Raw genomic sequence first — 22278 nt, forward strand, 5'->3', positions numbered from 1 at the left:
TTGGATTTGGCTATCATTTCTTGGATGTGATACCAAAAGCACAGGCAATGAAACAAAAAATAAACTGGGCTTCATTAAAAGTAAAAATTTTTGTGTTTCAGAGGACACTATGAGGAGAGTTAAAGATAACCTACAGAATGGGAGATGGTATTTACCAATTATATATTTGCTAAGAAGTTAAAATCCAGTATATATAAGGAACTTTTACAACTTAGTGACAGAAAACAACCCAATTCAAAAATGAGCAAAGGACCTGAGTAGACATTTCTCCAAAGAAGATAATACAGATGGCCAGAGGCCAATAAGCACATGAAAAAACTATTTAACTTCACTAGCTATTGGGAAATGCAAATCAAAACCACAATTGGTTACCACTTCATACCCATTAGGATGACTATTTTGTATACATACATATATATATGTGTGTATATACATACATACACACATAGCATTGGGATAGCTGTGTATTGCTTGTGAGAATGTAAAATGGTACAGCCATTTTACAGGAAGGGGCTGGGCATGGTGGCTCATATCTATAATCCCAGCACTTTGGGAGGACGAGGAGAGCAGATCATGAGGTCAAGGGATCGAGACCATCCTGGCCAACATGGTGAAAACCCGTCTCTACTAAAAATACAAAACTTAGCTGGATGTGGAGGCTGAGGCAGGAGAATCGCTTAAACCCAGGAGGCAGAGGTTGCAGTGCAATGGTACCACTGCCCTTCAGCCTGGCAACAGAGCAAGACTCTGTCTCAAGAATTGGAGGAAGGATCTCAAAACAGATGCTTGTACACCAATGTTCATAGCATTCAAAATGTGGAAACAACACAAATATCCACTGACAGATGAATAGGTAAATAAAATGTGGTGTGTACATACAATGGACTATAATTCAGCCTTAAAAAAAGGAATGAAATTCTGAAATGTGCTACAACATGAATGAACCTTGAAGACATTATGCTAAGCAAAATAAACACACAGAATAACAAATATTGTGTGATTCTACTTTATGGGATACCTAGAATACACAAATATACACAGAAAGTATAACATGTTGTCAGGGTTTGGGGGAGGGGAGAATAAGGAGCTATTTTTTAGTGTGTATACAGTTTTTATTTGAAGAAAAAGTTCCAGATATAGGTGGTGGTGATGATTGTACAACATTGTGAAGGTATTCAATGCTACTGAATTATGCATTTAAAAATGGGTAAAATATTAAATTTTATGTTGTTTATTTTACCATGATACAGATAAAGACAGACAGGGGGGTTGTGTATCCAGCGTATCCAGTGGAGTTTGATTGATGTCTGGGGGAAAACTAGTGGGATTGATCTTGGGATAGAAAAAAGCCTCCAGGTAACTCCAGGTAAATAGAGGGAATATAGGGTGTTTGTTAATCTAGTCTTCATAACTCAACAAGTGGCTATAATGCTTGGTGTTAATGAACTATTTTGTTTCATTTTAATTATGTCCAGAATTGTTATTTCTAGAAATACAAGCTAACACTGGTCATTTACTTTATAACTTTTAGATTTTGTAGATAAGAATCTGAATGAAATGAAGGGCTTTTCCTTTTCTGGTTTAAAGGTAAACAATAGGAACCTTGACTAGGGTAACAGAACTCTATAGTGGTAAATTCTTCCTCTAGAATATATTACCCTTGGGGATTGTTCTACAACCATTATCCCAGCATTGCTTATTCAGAGCCAGCCTGGAGACCAGTTAGCTCCTAAGATAGCCAGCAATACTTAGAAGACTACTATTTTTCCTAAAGCAATTTATGTTTTCTGCAAAGATGTGTTGTAGCAAAATGGTTAAAAATTCACGCTTTGGAATCACACAGCCTGACTTAGAGTCTTGACTTTGTAAAGAGCTGTGTGAACTTTTCGTAAAGTTGCTTAATCTGTCCATGCCTCACCTTTTAAAGTCTTCTTTGAAAAATGAGTACTTGTGTTTGTCAAGAAGATTAAAGGAGATAATATATATCAAGTACATAGCATATGATTTGGTACATAATAAGGTCTCAGTAAACATTAGCTGTTGCATCTGCCATTGCTCTTATAAACAAGGCTCAGGGTCCAGACCTATAGTCAGGAATTCAAAAGAAGGTATTTCTTGTTTAACTTTCCAAGGCTCTTCTATTAGGCCCATTTTGTTTCTCCCTTAATCCTATGCTAGTGTCATTCTTATGCTACCTTTACTATTTTGCATTTAGACTGCTCATCTAAATTAGATACCCAGCAACCCGCTTTAATCTTGCCATATTTTAAAATTTATTGGCAAATTATAACCAGAGTTCTCTAAGCTCTTCATTCATTCACTTACAAAAAAAAAAAAAAAGTTGAATCTCAGTCTTTTTTCTTCCTCCCTCTCCCCTCAACTCCTTTTAGACCTTAAATGCTAAGAGCTAAATTAATTATACCCTTTAGCGCCAAAGTACACTGTTATCGTCAGTATGTTCCTCTCTGGTTCTTTTTTTACCCTTCATACCTAAAACCTAACCTGTATCTTTCTCCCCATAAGTACCCACTCTAATGTGTCTTTATATTTCTTTAAATATGCATGCATTTTTGTAAATAGGTAATATTTGTGTGCTTTTTTTATTTATAGGGTGGTATTATGTTATGAATATTAACATTACATTTTAAAACCCTGTTTCTTTTGTTTGTTTGTTTTTTACATTTCTATATTTTTACAAGCCTGGCTACCTTGTAAATAGCTGTAATAGTTTTTTGTCCCATGGGTGGGTGGCCAGGCTTCCCCTGTGAGTTAATGAAAAACTAAGAATTATTAAGGTTCTTTTTATTTTCCTTTGGTTTTAAATCTTTTTTTTTAATTTTTTAAAATTTTACTTTAAGTTCTGGGATATATATGCCGAACATACAGGTTTGTTATATAGGTATAACATATGCCTACATACATGGGGTATATGCTGTGGTGGTTTGCTGCACCTATTAACCTGCCATCTAGGTTTTAAGCTCCACATGCATTAGGTATTTGTCCTAATTCTCTCCCTCCTCTTGCCTCCTCACCCCGCAACAGGCTCCGGTGTGTGATGTTCCCCTCCCATGTTCATGTGTTCTCATTGCTCAACTCCCACTTATGAGTGAGAATTTGCTGTGTTTGGTTTTCTGTTTCTGTGTTAGTTTGCTGAGGATGATGGTTTCCAGCTTCATCCATGTCCCAGCAAAGGACATGAACTCCTTCTTTTTTATGGCTGCATAGTATTCCATGGCGTATGTGTGCCACATTTTCTTTATCCAGTCTATCATTGATGGGGATTTGGGTTGGTTCCAAGTCATTGCTATTGTAAACAGTGCTGCAATAAACATACGTGTGCATGCATCTTTATAGTAGAATGATTTATAATCCTTTGGCTATATACCCAGTAATGGGATTGCTGGGTCAAATGGTATTTCTGGTTCTAGATCCTTGAGGAATCGCCACACTGTGTTCTGCAATGGTTGAACTAATTTACAATCCCATCAACAGTGTAAAAGCCTTCCTATTTCCCTGCATCTTCGCCAGCATCTGTTGTTTCCTGACTTTTTAATGATCGCCATTCTAACTGGCATGAGATGGTATCTCATTGTGGTTTTGATTTGCATTTCTCTAATGACCAGTGATGGTGAGCTTTTTTTCATGTTTGTTGGCTGCATAAATGTCTTCTTTTGAGAAGTGGCTGTTCATATCCTTTGCCCATCTTTTGATGTTTTTTTATTATTATTTGTTTAAGTTCTTTGTAGATTCTAGATATTAGTCCTTTGTCAGATGAATGGATTGCAAAAATTTTCTCCCATTCTGTAGGTTGCCTGTTCACTCTGATGATGGTTTCTTTTGGTGAGCAGAAGCTCTTTAATTTAATTAGATCCCATTTGTCAGTTTTGGCTTTTGTTGCAATTGCTTTTGGGATATATGGTCACTCTACTTACGCAAGATTTTTCTGGGACATAGCCAATAATTAGCAAGAGATGTACTGAATATCCTTTCCCTTTCCAGTGATTTCCAACTGGCATCTGTTTTAATTGGTTGGTACATACACCGGATGATTGCTGCAGATTTTGATATCACACTTGCTAGAAACTACTCATGAGGAGGAGTTCCAGGGTCACACATCATAGACATACTTAATTAGTTTGAGTTCCTGTTTATAGATGGTGGAATTTGAAAATCTGTCTATCTTCTCGTTTTTCAGGAGCTTTTGCATTTATACTGCATATTTATTCATCCTTTCTCCGTCAAACTATCTAGGTTGGAGCTTTAGCGGCCACTAATTTATTGACAACTACTCCTAGCGCCCTATCCCGGCAGAGCAACTACTGTGTAGTTTATAAAGAACTGTTTTCATATTTTATGTATTGGACCGTAATACCCTTTGAGGTAGAGAGGGCAGAATTTATACTTCTTATTTTATGGAAAATGAAGCTGAGGATCAGAGGCAAACTGACTTGCTTCAGTCTACATATCTGGTAAGTTATAAACTTAGAACCAAGTCTTTTGACTTTGATTTGCTTCTACAATATCTAAAAGAGACAGGGAAAAGGATAAATTTTGGGTTGTGGTTAAAGTAGGAACTGTCCAGTTTAGATTTATGTCTTCTTCAGAACATAACACATTGCCCAACACGTAGTAAATGATTTGCTTCTGCAGCATCTCAAAGGGACAGGAAAAAGGAAAAACTCCAGTTTGTGATTGAAGCAGTGGGTGTCCAGTTTAACTTTATGTCTTCCTTAGACGATAACACAATATCTGACACATAAGATTCAATTTTTATTGAGCAAATGAACTGGGGATTATGTAGGTATCCGTAGGGCCCAGGTTCAGTTGGTCATGCTGCTACTCAATGCTGTGGTGACCCTTTTTTATTGCAGCAATGCTTTGGCTTAGAGATAAGCCCAGTTCTGTAAATATTATGGTGGAACGAAGGACTTCAGGTCAGTCCAGGAGTTCTCATGTTAAATAATCTGGTTCATTTACAATAGAAGCAGCAATGGGTTATCAATGCACCTATATAATATGACTTTGATGGGGTGTGTAGTAGACAGCCCTTGTTTGTTTGCGATAAATCTCAGTAAGATTTCCTCTACTCTTCCTTTTTTTTTATACAGTTAGCTTTGAATAACCAGTAGCAAAGTTCTTTCTCTTGGTAACTTCTATATTGCACTCAGCTGCTTAACATTTGCCTCCTGTTCCCAAGATCACCAGAGGCAACTGTAGTGTTTGATGAGGATGTTGGATTTCATCGAAATATTTTCTCTACTTAGTTTGTTCCAATTTGGGAGAGGTGGGTTGGCCTTGGCCCCCTTGTTCAAAGCTGCCACAGTTTTGAAGTCATTTCAAAACCTTTGATAATCATGTTCCGTCTACTTTTCCACCTTATCTCAAATTGCTGTGCCCTCTCCAGTACTTCCCACCTTCTACGATACAAATTGAGGGTGCGCTAAGAAAATCATTTAGTAAGTTAAGCTACTATTTTTAATACCCAGCCCTTCAAGGAAGTTAAGATAGCGTCTTCCAGAAGTAGCACCTTACTTATTTATTTATTTAGAGAACAGGGTCTTGCTATGTTGCCCAGCCAGGTCACAAACTCCAGAAGTAGCACTTTCTATCATGTATCTTTTGATTTTATTATTTTAGAGAATAAATAATTTTTGTTCTCTAGCTGCAGAGGTTTTATGCACAAGGTATGCTTTTTATTTATTTTATTTTTGAGATGGATTCTTATTCTGTCACCCAGGCTGGAGTGCAGTGGCACAGTTTTGTCTCACTGCAACCTCTGCCTCCTAGGCTCAAGCGATCCTCCCCCTCAGCCTCCTAAGGCTGGGCACGTGCCACCACGCCTGGCTAATTTTTTGTATTTTGGTAGAGACAGGGTTTCACCACATTGCCTAGACTGGTCTCAAACTCCTGACCTCAAGTTATCCACCCACCTTGGCCTCCTGAAGTGTTGGGCTTTCAGGTGTGAGCCATCCCACCTGGCTAAGGTATGCTTTTTTAAATTAAATGTTTCCTGTTGTGTCTTTCTTTGGTCATCTTTTTCTTTAAATTGCAAATTGATTTGCTAGTGCTTATAACATACTGTGAGCTTTAGGTATAAGCTTTTCTCCCACCAATGGGGAGAACTTTTAGAAAGCCCGTATATGTCTCTTTGAGTATCTTTTCTATTGAGACCAGTAGTAGGCTGGTGATTATGGTTATTCTTTCCAGTTGCACCACCAGATATTTGGTTCTTGTTTCCAAACTATCTCCTTTCTCTGATACTGTGGCCCCGAATTCTACCAGTAGCTGACATTAAGAAAGCCCTAGGGAAGTTCCTTTTTTTTTTTTTTCTTTTTTTTTTAAAGCATGAGTAAAATCCCTTTCTAACAATGGTTTCTGTACAATGAAATCCTCTCCAGCACTTTGTCTTTGGTTCATGGAAATAGCACTTTGGTAGTCAGTTTCTTTCCTTCTCTTTTTTCTTTCTTTTAATATTTTATTGTGGTAGGAACACCTAGCATGAGATCTACTCTGAACAGATTTTTCAGTGTACAATATAGTATTATCTACAGGCACAATGTTGTACAGCAGATCTCTAGAACTTAATTCATCTTGCATAACTAAAATTATATCCATCTTAAATAGTCAACTAATAGAAATAAAGATTAGAATGGTGGTTTTCAAGGACTTAGGGAAGAGGAATTGAGGAGCTGCTAATCAACGAGTCGTCAGTTTTTTCTACAGTGAATAAAACTTGTCAGTTGCTGTACCCAAGTATAGATTGAGTAGCCCAAATCCAGTCTGAAATCTGAAATGCTCCCAACTCCAAAACTTTTTAAGGGTCAGCATGAGGTTCAGAGGAAATGCTTACTGAAGCATTTCAGATTTCAGATTTTTGGATTAGGGATGTTCAACTGGTAAGTTTAATCCGTATATTCCAAAATCCCCCAAATTTAAAATTGAAAACACATTTGGTCCTAAGCATTTTGGATACTCAACCTATATATGGTTGTACTTGAGGTAGCAAACGAAGGGAAAGTAAATTTGGTGATTTAGTCCTACATGAAACAGCAGTTACCTTTCTGGTTCTGAGGTTTCTCTGCTAACACCTACACCACTGCCTCTACCAACCAAAATAGAAAAAATAAATGAGACTCTCAAGACCTTTTTTCAAAGCACTATCATACATAAATTCTCTAGAAGCTTGGGAGAAGGAAAGAATGGAAGGGAAGGGAAGGTATGGTTAGGAATCTCTCATGTCAAATTAGGAACCGTTCATTTGATAATTGGTTAAAATGCATAGCTTCTTCTCATGAACACAGCTAACCCTGCTACATTAATATCAGGTTAGCTGGGCATGGTGACGTGCACCTGTAGTCCTAGCTACTCGGGAGGCTGAGGGAGGAGAATTGCTTGAACCCAGGAGGTGGAGGTTGCAGTGAGCTGAGATCACGCCACTGCACTCCAGCCTGGCGCCTGGTGATGGAGCGAGACTCTGTCTCAAAAAAAAAAAAAAAAACTATTAATATCAGGAATGTCAGGAATTGGGTCCTCTGAATACCATCAACAGGATCAAAATTAAATATGAGTAGAAGTTACACCTAGGCTGGGCATGGTGACTCACATCTGTAATCCTAGAACTTTGAGAGGCCAAGGCAGGAGTGATTGCTTGAGGCCAGAAGTTCATAACCAGCCTAGGCAATATAGCAAGACTCTGTCTCAAAAAAAAAAAAAGAAAAGAAAAAGAAAAAAAGAACTCCGTAATTACCACTGTTCTTTAAGTTCTATATAGATCTTTCTTTATATATTCAACAAAACAAGTGGATCACTGTGTTTGTATTTTCAGTTGTGCCTCATTTGAGTGGACAACTCAGTACTCTTGATATTACTGACCTTGTTCATGACCATTCACCAGCTCCATCACAGCCTGACTCACCAGCATCTCCTCCATCAGCCTTTCCTCCCCAGTAATAGGCTTTTCCTCCCTTTCTCTTCATCTTCTCTAATCCCTTTATTTCTTCTTCACCCCCATCTTTTTTACTCCTCCATGATTTTCTCAGGGCTGGGCTTCAACATCGTCGGTGGGACAGATCAGCAGTATGTCTCCAACGACAGTGGCATCTACGTCAGCCGCATCAAAGAAAATGGGGCTGCGGCCCTGGATGGGCGGCTCCAGGAGGGTGATAAGATCCTTTCGGTGAGAACGGGCTTCGGCCTCCTTCACGGTCCTTTCTCTCTAAACCCTAGGTCCTACCCCTATCCCTTTCCTTGAAAAGATTTGGATCTGGAAATACACAGGTTGTAGAACTGAATGGGAACAACTATGATCAGTCATCCTTTTCAACCCTATCATTGAGCATGAAGGGTAATATTATGCTCACCTGATAGATGAGAATGTGAAACCCAGAATGTGAAGTTACTTATTCAAAAAGCACAAGGCAGGAAGCATGAGGGACTCATGGTGAAAAGAGATTTAAAATTTAAAATCCACGAATTTTATCTTTCATCCATTACTTTATATAATACCTCCTTTTGTTGATTAAAACACTAATGTATATCTTTGGGGGAATGTCAGCCCTTGCAATTGAATTTAACTTAACTTCAAAAGACAGAAAGAAGGAAGGTTGGGAATTAAGTGTCCTTTTCAGACTCCGAGCCCTTTTTCACCCATTATTAACATGAAAATTTGGAATGCAGTTGATTTGGATAGCGGTCCACTGTGTTCCCGTTTTATCCTGCTTATATCTCTACCGAGACTTACTACATGGTAATTATTAATCTTATTCTTTTCCAGAATTTCCTCAAGGGCAGTGACAAGATCTTTTTTTTAACCTTTTGAATCATAGCACAGTGCTTAATAATGTGTAAGAAATGAACAAGTTAAGAAATTCTGGCAAACCTAAAATGGTTTACTGATAAATATGTACCCACAGGCCTCAGCTCTTAAAATAAATTAGAATAAGCCTGAAGTCAAAACTATTAAAATGCAAAACATAACTCTGACCCTACTGTTCATTTCTCTACCTTACCATGGGCTACGGTAATAATATGATACTATCAGTTGCTGGGGGATAAGGGAGTATCTTGGAGATAATTACTCTGTAGAATTTCTTTTTTTAGTAACCTTTAGGGCTAGTGAATAATGGCCAACTTATTACTTGTATGGAAACAGTATAGATAGATGATTGGTATAAAGATTGGAAGAGTGCTGAGGGGGTGAGATATTATCTAGAATATTCTTGGGAGAGCTGGCTTCAAAGGGCTAGATAAATAAAAGGAAATTGAAATAGGATAGGGCTTCTCATAGCAGTAACTCCTATCTTTTCCAGGTGGGCCATAAGCCCATGGTCTGAAGAGGAGAAAACTATTCCCTGTTTTATCTTAGAACTGAATAGGGCAGGATCGCCAGGTTGGGAAAAGGTTGAAATAAATGAATGAAGTACAGACAGGAGAAGTCTTGATTGACAGAATTAAGTATTAGCCTCAGAGACATGATTTTGAACCTACCTCTATAATAAGTCAGCGTCATTCCTTAAACATTTTTTGCTATATAGTTTCATTTGAATTTTCCTTTTCACACCACTTCTCATGCAGTTCAGTTGATTAGTGATTAAAGGTCATATGTGTGAAGTCTCCTGCTCCTCTTAGCTGCCAGCTTATTGACCACTTCTCTGCCATGCAGCCAATTTGGTAGCAGTACCTGAAGGCAGAGATACAAAGGAAAAGAGACAGAGAACATCTACCTTTTCTTCATTTGGCATCTGAGTATTTTAGTGATCAGGCTAGGCAGTATGGTTCTGAATGCCTCTTCAGGAAGACTATGACTCCACTTAGTCCTCAAAAAAGAAAGAAAATCAGAACAAGTAGCTATTAGAGCCTCCTAAATTGACTTAAGAACGTCTAAGCATGTGTCCTCGCTGATCCATAATATAAATACGGTATGCACAGCAGTATTTCACTCCTTCTCATCGAGTATTTTGCCTCTCTTCAGTCCATTAAGCTTCACTTAGACCCTATTTATTAATCTGTGAGATGGAGACAGTGATAATATACCTGTCTTCTCAAAACGATAGTGAAAAGTTTAGAAGTAGATTATTTCCTTTAGCTTCCAGGGAAAGACATTCTTCCAGTATGAATCAACTTGGCAGTAGTACTGTAAGGAAGTGCTGAGAGTGGGTTGTTAAAATAAAGGTGTAGCATTTAGTTAGAATCTGTGCATCTTAATATTTTGACACATAAATTACATTCTCTTCAGATCACTGGAACCTGGGCTCTGTTGATGAAGAAAGACTTGAATAATATAGGAGTTAAGAAGAGAAAGAAGAGAGCTATATTATTTTAAAAGCTTTGGTTAAAGGTAGCTTATTGCAGAATGAGAATGGTGAGAAGTATATCAGCCCTAAATGTCAAGTAGCATGCTAACAACCCAAATTTTATTTTGTTTAATATTATAGTAACCCTATGAGGTGGGCATGATTATTGTGCTCAAGCCGTTTGCCCAAGGTCACACAACTAGTAAGCAGCAAGGGACTAAAACTGGTTTGTCTGAATTTGTAGCCTTTGTTTTTTAACCACTATGTTATACTGACTCCTAAAAGGTAAATCAGGAGCTAGGATTACTTATCCTAAAGACAAAGTTACACAGTGAATTAATAGTAGATTGCATGTATGGCTTTATATAAAAACTAAAATTAGGCCAGGTGCAGTGGCTGATGCCTGTAATCCCAGCACTTTGGGAGGCTGAGGAAGTTGGATCACTTGAGGCCAGGAGTTCGAGACCTGCCTGGCCAACATGGCAAAACCCCATGTCTACCAAAAAAAAAAAAAAAAAAAAAAAAAAGTACAAAAAATTAGCTGGGCACGGTGGCACATTCCTTGGTGCATGCGCCTGTAGTCCCAGCTACTCAGGAGGTTGAAGCACGAGAATCACTTGAACCTGGGAGGTGGAGGTTGCAAAGAGCTGAGATTGCGCCGGTGTACTCCAGCCTGGGCGGCAGAGTGAGACTCTGTCTCAAAATAAATAAATAAAATAAGATAAAACCTGAAATTAGTCTTTCTATAAAGGGTAGAATTAGAAAGAAGGAAATAAACCTCAATGTAAAAAAAAATTATTAGATATAAGCCAAGATGAGGAACCTTGTGTGAATCATTGCCTCACAGAGAAAAATTAATTGGAAGGCCTCTCAGGTTTTCAAAAAGGGCTGGGGCTACTGATAAATGGTGGGAGAAAAGTAGGTGTCTGAATTTATAGCAAAGAGGATTTTACTTTACTAAAATATAAGAAACATAAAGATATATACAAGATATTAAATATTACGAAGATATGTTACAAGGAATGATATGTTTATTTCTGGCCATTTAAGGAAAAGGCATGCAAAAGAAGAGGGGAAAAAGCCAGGGGAAGGAGAGGCAGCAACAGAAGACATATGTGGGGTTGTATTAGTCTGTTTCACACTGCTCTAAAGATATTACATGAGACTGGATTAATTTATAAAGAAAAGAAGTTTAATTGACTCACAGTTCCACTTGGCTGGGGAGACCTCAGGAAACTTAAAATCATGGTGGAAGGTGAAGGAGAAGCAAGTACCTTCACAAGGTGGCAGGAGAGACAGTGAAGGGGGAAACACCAGACACTTATCAAACAACCAGATCTAATGAGGACTCTTTCACTATCACGAGAACAGCATGGGTGAAACCGCCCCCATGATCCAATCACCTCCCACCAGGTCCCTCCCTTGACATGTGAGAATTACAAGAGTTTGCTTCAAAATTATTCTTTCTAGGTCCCATTCCTTAAAAAATATTATGAATTAGCCTGTTGCATCATTCACCCCTAACATCCTATTCCCTCCCTGTCCTTAAGTGAACATCTAGGCTATAACCATTAAATGTACTTAAGTATTTATTTATTACAGGCTTTGAAGTCTCTGTAAAATGATGCTAAATCTACAGAGCTTGGTGGTTAGTCACTGAGCAGCTGGAATCTAAAAATGTTTAGAGGATGTCAGTATTGGAGAGCAAATTCAATTTTGGAGTAGAAATGACATTGTCAAGGGAGAAAGTCAGGATCATGTTTTAGGGGCTGGTTTATCTTGTGTAGTGGATGAGAAATCATTCCTTTTTTTGAGACAAAGTCTTGCTCTGTCACCCAGGCTGGAGTACAGTAGCGTAATCTCGGCTGACTGCAACCTTTGCCTCCTGGGTTCAAGCAATTCTCCTACCTCAGCCTCCCAAGTAGCTGGGATTACAGGCACTCACCACCATGCCTGGCTAAGTTTTTGTAATTTTAGTAGAGACAGGGTTTCACCATGTTGGTCAGGTTGGTCTCAAACTCCTGACCTCGTGATCCACCCACTTTGGCCTCCCAAAGTGCTGGAATTATAGGCGTGAGCCACTGAGCTGGCCAAGAGAGATGGTTATTTAAAAAATAATTACCTTTGCATTTCTAAAAGGTCTTTTACTTGGGGTTTTAAAGTAGTCATTAGAATAACTTCTCTTATATTAGAATACCTTTAGGCTTAACTAGGAGGCTTGAAAGGCATAATTGGCTTAACTGGCCTATGCCCTTTATAACACCTTCTTTTGCCTGATGTACCAATGTCTTTCTTCCCTGTTAGCAGAAGGAGATTCAGATGAGGGGCAAGATTACACACTGAATCATTGGCAGGTAAAGCTACTATTAGAGTCCAAGCCTTTCCGCTTTATGTAATACTGAGATTATGTCAGTCAGGCTTTGTGTATTTATGGCTTTCTCAGGGTGCACTCTGCAGCCGAACTTTGGGAAAGCATGTGTTATTTATTATGCTCAAGTGTACAAAGTTCTCTTAGGTATTGTAGTGTTAATGATCAGCTGAGATACATCTTGAAGTTACAATAGAATGTAAAGCCATATCAGACAGAGTTCTATTTGGACTTTAAGAGAGTTACGTAGTATTCAAAATATATAGTTGCATAGGATTCAGAGTTACAGAGTATTCAAAGAAGTAATTCAGTCATTTGTAGTGAAGTTATCTAGAAAGACCTTGACAATGAAGTGGCACCTAACTAAATTTTTTTTTTTAATTTTAATACTACTTCCATATATACAAATGAATAGAAATATTTATAAATACCTTGTTTTTTTTAAACTCTAACATTTTTAAAATGTGTAACATTAAATACAAACAAAATGGCAAAACCAATAAAAATTTAATTTACAGCATAAATGTGATAGGCAATAATATGTTGCTAAAATAAAATCCTTGCTTGCCATGTAAATTCATATAGGTTAGTGTTTTAAAGTGAAGGGTTTTGGGCCAGCCTGCTTGAGTTTGAATCCTTGACTTTGCGGCTTTCATTCTATATGCTCACAGGTAAGTTGATAGCCTCTACACCTCAGTTTTATCATTTATAAAATAGGGCTTCCTAACTTACAGAACTCCTGTGAAGACTAAATGAGTTAATACATGTAAGATGAGTAGACAGCTCCAGACATGGTAATGTTCAGTAATTCTCTGCAATCATTACTGACTACCATGGCAAAGATTATTTTAAACCCAGTATTTCTACCATTTAATGTAGTGACTCAGTTATTTCATTTGCATTTATATTACTGTGAAACCTTGGCTCTGATATGACTGCATCATTAACTTATTTGTCTGCCTCTAGAGAAAATAATTCTTTATACTGAGAAATAAGAGTTATCACATGGGTTAGATTACTTAGGTGAGCATTCTCATGACAGTCAGCAATCTCACACCTATTCTGTCTCCCAGGAGTTAAGTAGAAAACTGAGTCATTGAGAATTTATTGTAATAGTTATACGAATCCTGAAGTTCTTTCCCTACAGCATATCTACCAAGAAAACCAAGGCATAACATGAAATTAAAGTCTCTCAAGTTTCTACAGTGTAGAAAACTCTGTATTCATTTCTACACTGTAGGTAGCAGGACTGATCCTTTATTAGAATCCGTCTTAGAAGATAAATAGAATTTTTTTTTTTTTTCCTTTTTGTTGCATTTATTTTTTGTACACTGAATTTACTCCCGTGCCATAAGTTTTTGTTTCTTCAGTTTGTTCTGGGATATCTTCTTCTTCTGGGCAACCTCCTCTTCTGGTTTAGGAACAATCTGTTCCTTTTCAGTAAGGATCATCTCAATGTGGCAGGGAGAACTCATGTACGGGTTAATTCGACCGTGAGCTCTGTAGTTCCGGCGGCGCATCTTGGGTGCTTTGTTCACTTGGATACGCTCAATGACCAGAGAATCTGCCTCTAAACCCTTAAGTTCAGCATTACTCTCCGCATTTTTAAGCATGTGCAGCAAAAATTCAGCAGTCTTTTTGGGCCACCGGCCTTGTGTCCAGCCCCATTGCTTGGACTGGGCACACCTGCCAACTCCACCATTGTAATGTCGGAATGGTACGCACTGTTTCTGTAAAGTGACATCTTTCAGATACTTCGTGGCTTTTCGTATATGCATACCCTTGATGGCCTGGGCAGTTTCACGTGTGTTCTTAAAGTGAATACGAAGATTGGAACCTCTTGATTTGCATGACTTTGTGGGGTTCTCCGGATCAAGTGAATAGCGAACCATTTTCACAGATTACCGCTAGACACTGGACGTCCGGAGTCGGCATGGACCACCGGCGACCCGCACCCGCCCGCCCCTACCAGTGGAGGGGCCCGGTCGTCCTCACTCCCGCCCATCACGTTCCTCTGCGAAAAGCAGAGGCCGATCGGCACCGGCTTCCAAAGTCGGCGCTCAGCACGTCCCCCCGCGTAAGAAACCATCGCCACCAGCGAGGATTTAGTAGCCTTGGGAGTTCTCCTCACCGGGTCCTGGAGGCCGCCGCCCCCGAGGCCAGGATGGCGGCGATGGCAGGAGGATTGAGCCCTTGGAGCAACACAGGAGAACCACTCACCTCAGGCCGCTTGATAAATAGAATTTTTTAACAGGGAAGAGCATTCAGGTGGCAGAGACAGTTTGAGCACAGGTATAAAGGCAAAAAATATGTTTTATGTCCCAGTCCGTGAGTTATGTGACTTAGCTAGAGTATAGGATATAGGAAAGGACGCAGTGAGAGATGGACCTGAGAAGACAGGTTAGAGCCATTCCCTAGAAGACTCTCCATATCAGCATAAGAAACGAGGTGTGTACTCTTTCCTTGCAACCCAATTTTCTTTTTGTTTTTTGAGCAGTAAAGTGCTACTAACAGAATTGTACTTTAGGAAGAGGAATCTGATGATGGCAAGAAAAGTATTGCGGAATATGGCCCAGGACTGGAAAGATGGTGGAAGATCATGGAGACAAAGGATTCTAATGATTTACCAAGTGCTTTGTTGAAATTACAACAGGGACTCCTAGATGAGCAAAGATGCAAATAAAGTCTAAAAAGGTGAAAGACTTTTATGAGGTCAAGGAGGAAATTCTGTAGATGAATAGAAAGTGTGAGAAGAGTGGAAATTGTGGTCAGATTTTTAAGAGTTTGAGATATTAGAGCTGAAGCATGTCTAATATTGAAGTCTAAATTTATGTCAATTGGTGACTGAAGTGGAATCGAGTTGGAAACTATTGGTTTACAAAGGTAGACAGTCTATAGGGCAGAAGTGTCGGTAGATTTATTCACCAAGTATATTGGTAAGAGATAGAGTAGAGGGAAGATTATGAATGGCTTGGAGAAGGAAGATGGTGACAACGAAAATGAGAGAGTTGAATAAGTGACTTGAGCATCAGCTGAGCAGAGGATAGCTGTTGCGTCATGAGGGAAGAATAATAGTGCAGAAGGAACAGTGAAATGCAAGGGCACTCTGATCTTTCTCTTTTATTATTTACATATCCTAGCCTTAGCTGCAGCGTGAATCTCACTAAGCTTCATTTCTTCGTCTGTGGAAACAAGATAAAAATAATGTCTACCTCATAGGGTAATCATGAGAATTAAATTAGATAACATGTAAAGTATAGAACCTATCAAATACATCAGATTTTCTTGCTGCCATTGCTGTTAATGAAGGCATTGACATGTATAAAAGATACATAATCTTGCACTAAGTAGGCTCTGCTGAATACAGTATAGGATGGATTATTACTCCTGGCTAGTATAGGATGGATTATTACTTGTGGCTAGTGTCACTCCTAACAGCAGAAAGTATTAATGCCAGTATTCCTTCACATCTCTCACCTCTAAGTGGTAGGAGTGACCTACATTCAAATTTTTTCAAGGATTGAATATCATCACAGGAAGATGGTTTTTAGTAAATTTTGATAAAAAATGGCTACTAAGTCAGAAGTGATGGATAGTAGTATCTGTGGAATCAAGGGAAGTTGATCACTATGAAAAGCCCAATAGAATGGGCTAGTGTAGATTTATACCACACAAAAATAAATTGGCAGAGAGTTTGATAGAGTTATATTTCTAGAGTTATAGCTGGCAATGCCAGGGCTTAGGAGTATAAAGGATAGGGTGGTAACCTGGAAGATCATGCTATCTGTAGGGAAGCAGGTTAATGCTCATGGAAGAAATAGTAATACAGTAACAGATTCCCAAGTGTCAAAATGAGACAGGCATAGAAGCTAAGAGGAAGGAGAGACAAGTTTTTATTTTATTTTATTTAGGTTCTCTTCAAATGGCCTGTGAAACTTCAGTGCTAGGAAAACATAGTTTGAAAATGAAAAAAGTTCTAAGTAACTTTGCCCATGCTCCTAGTCCTTGCAATTGGCTCTGAAAGAGTTTGTTATTTAAAGTTTGGCTATTTGAAAATAAATTGTTGGCTTGTGATAGCCTTCTGCCTTTCTTACTACTCTTCTTTGCTGTTTTGACAGGTCAATGGCCAAGACCTAAAGAACCTGCTGCACCAAGATGCTGTAGACCTCTTTCGTAATGCAGGCTATGCTGTATCTCTGAGAGTGCAGCACAGGGTAGGTATCACTTCAAGCCAGAAACCTGGCAGCAGGCTTTGCACCGTATTTCTGAATAAACCCAGTGTGTGTAATCTTCAGTGTTGCTTTTTGTTTGTTTTACCCTCACTCCTTTCAAGAGTTTCTCAGGCAAAGGAAGGGGTCCATTGGTACTTCTGCTTATCATTGAAGGAAATTCAGGCCAGGTGCAGTGGCTCATGCCTGTAATCCCAACTGTGGGAGGACAAGGCAGGTGGATCGTTTCAGGCCAGGAGTAGGCCAGCCTGGCCAACATGGCAAAACTTCCTCTCTACTAAAAATATAAAAATTTCAGTCACAGTAGTAGTTTCATAGTAGAAGTTGTATGGGCTTTTCATAGTGAACAACTTCTATAAAATACAAAAATTTTAGGCACACCGGTAGTCCCAGGTACTCAGGAGGCTAAGGCGGCAGGATTGCTTGAACCCAGGAGGTAGAGGTTGTGGTGAGCCAAGATCATACCACTGTACTCCACCCTGGGCAAGAGAGTGAGACCCTGTCTCAAAGAAAAAAGAAAAATTCACAACAGTATGGCTTATAACCCAGGTCCTCGCTTCAAGGTAGTATGCCTTAAAGATAAAGCTTGACAACCAAATTAAAATAGATGGTTTACAGAGAGACGTCATCTCTTTAAAAAATAATAATAAATACATACAAAATTTTAAGAGTCATATGAACCAATGGCAAATAAATAAATTCATTAATTTTTAAAAAGATGGTGAAAAAAAAACATAGCTTATTTTGCTTTTTGGTAGGGAAGGAACTGTATGTCCACCCTTGAAAACTCATTTATAAACCATTTGATAAAACTCTTAACTACAAAGAGGGTGGGTTTTCTGGTACCCACTGTATGCCTTTGCCTGTCACTGCCGTGAACCCTTCATTTATCAATTTGGTGACCCTCTTAACCAAAGCTTTAGTGTTTATAAAAGAGCTCCAGGAAAAGGGAAATGGAATTTAGTCAAGGCAGCATCTATCCCTGCATCTGTTTCTTATTTCTTAGTGTTTTATAATTTGGATGATGTTGTAAAGGGAATCCTGGGTAGATATAATTCCTCTTATCGCACTGAGACTTTCTGAGTACATTCACAAAACAGGTCCCATGTGCCTTTAAATTAAGTAATCGATTTGCTGCTTCTTAAATTGGTGCACTCTTTCCCTCACTCAGTGGCTAACGGTTTAGCAGCTTAAGAAGACTGAGAGGAGTTATTAAAAGAGTAGAGAAGACAGAACGTGAAAGATAACTGAGAAAACAACCAGAGTTGCAAGCAGCATCTGGGTGTAATGGATTAGAAAACAGGTTAATAAGAAATATTATTGTTCATCAGTTGCTTCTGCCTTGGCTCTTCTCTTTCTAAAGCATGGGAGCATTTGTGCAGAAGATAAAGACAAGTAAATACAGGCACACACTTCAGTATGATTATAGTTGTTTTGGAAGGTATGTGGAAAGTTATTTCCAGGGTTCACTTTTAAGGAAACATCCATAAACAGTTCCTAATAAAAAAGACCCTTCTGTTCAAGGAATTGGCCTAGCCCTAAAAACCATGTCTTCCTATTGATCACGTCCTCTCAAGACAGCTCATCAGCAAATGAATGAAAAACGTAGAGGTGGAATAGAGGGTATAATGGTGTTTTGTGCAGTCTTGCCTTTCAGATTGAAGGGTTAGAGTTTTATGAATTGTAATGAGGAAGTTAAGTCTAACTGAAATACGATGGTGCCATACTTATTGCAAGTTAGCCACTAAAAGTTGATATTAAGAAAAGCCACTTTGGCCGGGCGCGGTGGCTCAAGCCTGTAATCCCAGCACTTTGGGAGGCCGAGGCGGGTGGATCACGAGGTCAAGAGATCGAGACCATCCTGGTCAACATGGTGAAACCCCGTCTCTACTAAAAATACAAAAAACTAGCTGGGCATGGTGGCGCGTGTCTGTAATCCCAGCTACTCAGGAGGCTGAGGCAGGAGAATTGCCTGAACCCAGGAGGCGGAGGTTGCAGTGAGCCGAGATCGCGCCATTGCAGTCCAGCCTGGGTAACATGAGTGAAACTCCGTCTCAAAAAAAAAAAAAGAAAAGCCACTTTGAAAACCATCACCAAAATGAAGACCATCCAGCCTCAAAGGAAACACTTAGGCAATAGAAAATTATAACCACTAGAATATAATTTCTTTTCACATCTATTCCATATAGATTCACCTTCATCCCTGTCTAGTATTAGAAATGAGCAGATGAAGGGCAAAACTCCATCTTTGGAGGGAGTTTGATTCCTTCTGGGATTTGGAAAGCATTTTTCAAGTAATGGCATTGCACCGATGTTGGCATTACACCTATGTTGACATTGCCCAAATCTGCTCTTAGTACATTTCGATGACTGATTATTGAACTAAACATTTCCAGAAAGATCTCCCTTCTTCCTCACCAAGTAATATCCAAGTTCCCTATAGGATCGTAGGTTTTATGTCATATCTTCATTTTCCTGATACGATAAGGTACAGGCAGTACAGAAACAGAAATTACTTGATTTGCCCTCAGGAGTCCCTTTAGGTCAGCAAGGTTAAATGCTTCCCCATCAGACCTATTTTCTTTCCAAAGATCCTGTGACACTGATACATCAGCTCAGGATAAAGAGAGGACTCCTTCTGCTAGGTATTGCTGAGGGATACAGCTTTGGGTGGGCTACAGTCTACAAACCCAGGTGATGTATCAACCTGGGCGTTTCAGTTGTAAACACACGTTAGTCACTAGAGTTAATGTTTTTCTTTCCCTTCCAGTTACAGGTGCAGAATGGACCTATAGGACATCGAGGTGAAGGGGACCCAAGTGGTATTCCCATATTTATGGTGCTGGTGCCACTGTTTGCCCTCACTGTGGTAGCAGCATGGGCTTTCATGAAATACCGGCAACAACTTTGAAAAACTTGTTCTCTTTCAGTGCTCCCAATGAAGATACATTTCACTCACCCTCCACCTCTGCTATGCTGCCATGTCTTTCCCTCTGTAGCCAACACATGATTTGAAGTGACTGATACCCACCCCAAACCTTGATGTTCAAAATTCCAATTCTTCGTATTCTGATGGGAAAGTAAAGGTATTGTTTGAAGGAAAACTGAAGAAAAGACTTGCTTAGAACAAAGGAGGAGTTATGTATTTTACTAGGACTTTCAATAGAAATTCAGCTATAACCCAAAGAGAGAAAGATTCAGTCTTCCTGTCACCATAGGCGATACCTCTTTTCTTAGCTGGCATCTCATAAAGGCCAGCTATGTGATATTAGAGGAAGAAAGGATTTTTCTTTTTAATGATCTTCCTTGGGAAATTATTGTGGCCTTTATTTAATTTCTAACTACATACCTGGGTGCCTATATCAGACAAAGGAGAGTGAGAAGAGCATTTTTACTTTTTTAAAAAAGCAAATACATATATACACATACATATGCAAATATTATAGTCTAATATTGATACCAATGGAGAATTAAAGAGCTCATGAGAAAGCTATTTTGTGGTTTCTAGGTTTCTGATAAAAGGGATGATCTTAATTGAAGAATTTAAAGAGAACAGAGCAAATGTAGTAGGAGCAAGGGAGTGAGCCTTATAAGAGGATGTTATAAGTCTCATTTATTAAAAAAACAACTGAGGCTGGGTGTGGTGGCTCATGCCTGTAAATCCCAGAATTTGGGGAGGCAGAAGTGGGAGATTGCTTGAGTCCAGGCGTTCAAGACCAGCCTGGGCAACATAGCGAAACTTCTCTACTTAAAAAAAAAAATAACTGAAGTGACTAAAAATCTTATTAGAAGAACAATATTTCTAATAATAACCAACTACAGTGAGTTATAAGATAAATTGTCATAATCTAGCGAGACTCACATCTAAAAAACTTTGAGGTGGAAAGGTAAATCTTACCTATCTCTGGGCTGCTCTAGTGACTTTTTTGATATCTCACAGTCCTATTAAAGAACTAGGTGGGGCTGGGCGTCGTGGCTCATGCCTGTAATCCCAGCCTTGGGAGGCTGAGGCAGGCATATCACAAGGTCAGGAGATCAAGACCATCCTGGCTAACACAGTGAAATCCGTCTCTACTAAAACAAAAAATTAACTGGGCATGGTGGCAGACACCGGTAGTCCCAGCTACTTGGGAGGCGGAGGCAGGAGAATCACTTGAACCCGAGAGGCAGAGGTTGCAGTGAGCTGAGGTCATGCCATTGCACTCCAGCCTGGGTGACAAAGCAAGATTCTGTCTCAAAAAAAAAACAAAAAACAGAACCAGGTGGAATGATTGTGGTAAGAGCTATAGTGCTGGAGACAAACCACTCCAGTAGGAAAACTCTAAAAGGACAAATGATAAGGTAGTGCCTCCAAGGTGGTACCTGAATGCTCTCAGGCTATCTTTTTGGTTTCTAGTAACAAACCTGAGAGAAGAAACTGCCTCCCTGGCAGGATGGGTGTCAAATCAACTCTGCCTCTGATTTAGTTAAAATGAGAGGGCATGGATCGCTAGTATTTTTGAAAGGCTCTATACACTACATATGGCTAAACCTTTTTGCAGCAAGAGGGAGGAAAAGAGTTTTGTTTGATTTAGGAGGTAGGGAAATTTGATGTGTGTTTCATGTGGCCTAGGAGGAGGATATGAATAAATGGATATTACAGAATGCCAGTGATATCAATAAGGTGGGAACCGTCCTGTTCATGTTCTTTTAAAGCTGGTTTTAAGCACTATGGGTAGCTGAATTTTCTGGCTTTAAGAAAATAATTTCCATTATCCAAATATATTGGCCATACTATAGGCCTTATATAATTTTGACAGCAAGATTATGAAGACTCAGTCAATCAGTTGTATTTCATTTCTAGCTGTGGACAGTCTAGTAATTAAACAAATGTTGATTGGACATCAGCTTTGTCAAGACACTTTTACAAAGAAGTACAGTGCGTATCCTCCATCCCATGGGGCTTTTGGGATCCAACTGGGAATAGAACACTCTTATTGGCCACATAGGAAAGACAGTGTAAGTAGGGGTCATGTTTATGTTACAGGCAGCAAAAGAGAAAAGTTACTGAGAACTGTTAACTGAGAAAAGTTGCTGGGAACATTTGAGAAAGTTAGTGGAAGAAAGGGACAAGTCAAAGACCCTTGAGGAGCTCACAGGCTAGTTAAGGGAATTCATAAGTAGGTGAGAAGTTAAGTAATCATTGAAAACAATAATAAAAGGATACCATACAAAACACGATGCAGCAACAAAGAAGATATGCAGACAATCATCACATTTTCTTTTAGGAATTCAGGGAAAAAAAGATGTCTCATAATGGCATCAGGCTAGATTGGAAAGGGAAGGCTTTTAAAAATAAAAGGTCCAGTAAGACCTTGCCTCTGGGTCAACTACTGGTATAAGGAGGAAC

General features: G+C 39.1%; 1 protein-coding gene and 1 pseudogene across 2 annotated transcripts in view; one reads left to right on the forward strand and one right to left on the reverse strand.

Annotated features, from left to right (window-relative positions):
• The window catches only part of SYNJ2BP (synaptojanin 2 binding protein), a 40098-nt gene extending 19716 nt beyond the window's left edge, over positions 1-20382 (forward strand). The window contains exons 2-4 of the mRNA XM_032245747.1: positions 8040-8176; positions 16779-16874; positions 19660-20382. Coding sequence (XP_032101638.1) covers positions 8040-8176; positions 16779-16874; positions 19660-19800 — 374 coding nt within the window. The 3' untranslated portion in view covers positions 19801-20382. The remainder of the gene's footprint in view (positions 1-8039; positions 8177-16778; positions 16875-19659) is intronic.
• Positions 13981-14889, reverse strand: LOC116528509 (annotated as a pseudogene). The gene has a single exon (XR_004259073.1). The product of XR_004259073.1 is annotated as a 60S ribosomal protein L17 pseudogene (transcript).
• Positions 20383-22278: the final 1896 nt, after the last annotated feature.

Source organism: Sapajus apella, unplaced genomic scaffold, assembly GCF_009761245.1.
Source record: "Sapajus apella isolate SASKATOON/1434 unplaced genomic scaffold, GSC_monkey_1.0 scaffold59, whole genome shotgun sequence".
Lineage (NCBI taxonomy): Eukaryota > Metazoa > Chordata > Mammalia > Primates > Cebidae > Sapajus > Sapajus apella.